The 2,237-nt window shown below is 41.3% G+C and overlaps 1 protein-coding gene across 4 annotated transcripts in view; it reads right to left on the reverse strand.

The window, feature by feature from the left end:
• Positions 1-279: 279 nt before the first annotated feature.
• LOC138007073 (rhotekin-like) overlaps positions 280-2,237 on the reverse strand; it is a 32,955-nt gene continuing 30,997 nt past the window's right edge. For 3 of the 4 annotated variants that reach the window (XM_068853780.1, XM_068853784.1, XM_068853781.1), the window contains exon 10: positions 280-835. In XM_068853780.1, the coding sequence (XP_068709881.1) occupies positions 639-835 (197 nt within the window). In that variant the 3' untranslated portion in view covers positions 280-638. The remainder of the gene's footprint in view (positions 836-2,237) is intronic. The other variant, XM_068853783.1, reaches the window with a different exon arrangement.

A 2,237-nucleotide genomic window follows, 5' to 3' on the forward strand; every position in this document is an offset into this window, starting at 1 on the left:
AGGGAGGGGACAGTCGTAGGATGAGAAGGAGGGTACTTTCTAAAAAGGGAAGGAGCTGACCAAATCCACAACGAATGTTAATGAAGACCTTATTTATGAAGCGGCGAGGTTCATGACCAGTGGATATGGAGCCATGCTTCGCGTTCGAATCGCGTTCTTCCAATGTATTGGTTGCGTATTAAATTTGGTTACCCCCTTTACAAACATACTTTTCTTTTACATAGTTTCGTTCCAGAAACACCAATCCTGCAAGCTTAAAAATTTAAATACCACCATATATATAAATATAGTTTGTTTCTTTACTACAGGTATTTCAGTAATTCATGTGTACTTTATAATTATAATTAAAGCAGTTATCTTGTTCTTTCTTGTTTTCTCATGCACGCCACCTGTACAAATTTCAACCTGGAAACTCACTAGCTTTACAGGATTTACACATTCATTTACCCGAAACAAATTGAACTAAATTTTAACAATGCTTCTTAAGTTGCATAAATACTGACCGCAGTAGTATATTCCAAAAAATTTATATGTACAAACAAGAAACCGTAAAAATCTTCTCAAATTGAGCTAGGTTCAAAAACGAGAAAGAGATCTGGCGAAAATTAACGAGGTTAGCATCTAACATACTACGGTCATTAAATTGTACTTTCATAGTTCAATACATTTTCATCCGCGGTGGCCTCTTTCTTCTTTGTTCCTTTTCCAAAGCTTCTGTTTTGCGGTACTCTCCTCTGCCATATGTCATAGGTACACTCAGTACTTGTTGGTGAATCTGATGGTACGGATTTCAGTTCTCCAAGCGGTACACGCTTACCGTCCCTCTTCAAATAATCTGAAACATAAGTTTTGAATGGTTTTAGGTGAAACGTTAAGTAGGTAATACATAATAAAATAATTACCATAGCACGCGCACTCTCATTGGTCAATAGCTGTGTTTAGAAGAGAGTATTAACACACGGCTGTAACATTACACGAATTATGATTGGTTATGTAGTCAGACGAGCGTTTTGATTGGCTCGTAGGAAATATGAGCTAGTATCAAGAAAATCTGCTTCAATCAAAAAGTAAAACAACAAGCATTTTCCTTCATTTGTCGAACTATCTTCGAGGAATATTTTATAAAAGCTAGAGGACTTTTTTTCCGTGTTTCCATAGCCTCATCTTAACACTCGGGGAAGTTCGGAGAATTCTCGACAGTTATGCAAACCCTCAACTGCATCTCGGGTTTGCATAACTGTCGAGACCCTGGGAACGAGGTTGTTCATTTGGTGAGATGTTGACGGCATATCCGTTCACACCAAAAACCTAAACCGTTTTAAAGTTGTTTAATTAAACTTCCCTTCAAACAGCGCGCGCATCCGACTAAGTCCACCCAAGATATAGAAGAAAATCGCAGAAGCAGACGTAAAACCATGAACGCAAGAGAGGTAAAACCTACCTGAGAAACAAAAAGGAGCAATTGCAGAATACCCGGCCCACCAAATGTCCTACTTAAAAAAGCTGCCAACGCGGTCCGCAGTCCCGAAGTCGATGAATGAAAAGAAAAGTGTTAAAGGGTAAGCAGTGAAGTGAACTGCCACCGCGGTCCGCAGTCCCGCAGTCGTTGAATGCAAAATGTTAAAGTGAACTGCCACCGCGGTCCGCAGTCCCGCAGTCGTTGAATGCAAAATGTTAAAGTGAACTGCCACCGCGGTCCGCAGTCCCGTAGTCGTTGAATGAAAACTGTTAAAGTGAACTGCCACCGCGGTCCGCAGTCCCGTAGTCGTTGAATGAAAACTGTTAAAGGGCAACCGCTAAAATGAACTGCCACCGCGGTCCGAAGTCCCGTAGTCGATGACAACCTTGTCCCCAGGGTCTCTCTTCTTTCCTTCCTTGGAAAGGAAGAAGAGAGACCCAGGGGTCGAGGTTGAGTCGTTGAATGAAAAGTAAAACGCACTGCCACCGCGGTCCGAAGTCCCGTGGTCGATGACTGAGAATTTTATAACTCCAAATAATAAAATGGTTGTGACCAGGGTCCGCAGTCACGTAGTAGTTAAATAATAATTGAAAATAACGGCCAGTTTTTAAGTGGTGTTTTCAGGATTTGTGGATTAAAGAACGAGGTGTATGACATGTTGAGTGTCCTTGTTTCGATTCATTGCTAAACGAAGTGGCTGTTGATTAGTTTTGTTGTAATGTCTCTTATGCAAATTTTGATGGCCACAGTTGGGAGGGAGATATGCGCCAACGCGTGA

This window comes from Montipora foliosa, chromosome 6, assembly GCF_036669935.1.
Source record: "Montipora foliosa isolate CH-2021 chromosome 6, ASM3666993v2, whole genome shotgun sequence".
Classification (NCBI taxonomy): Eukaryota; Metazoa; Cnidaria; class Anthozoa; order Scleractinia; family Acroporidae; genus Montipora; species Montipora foliosa.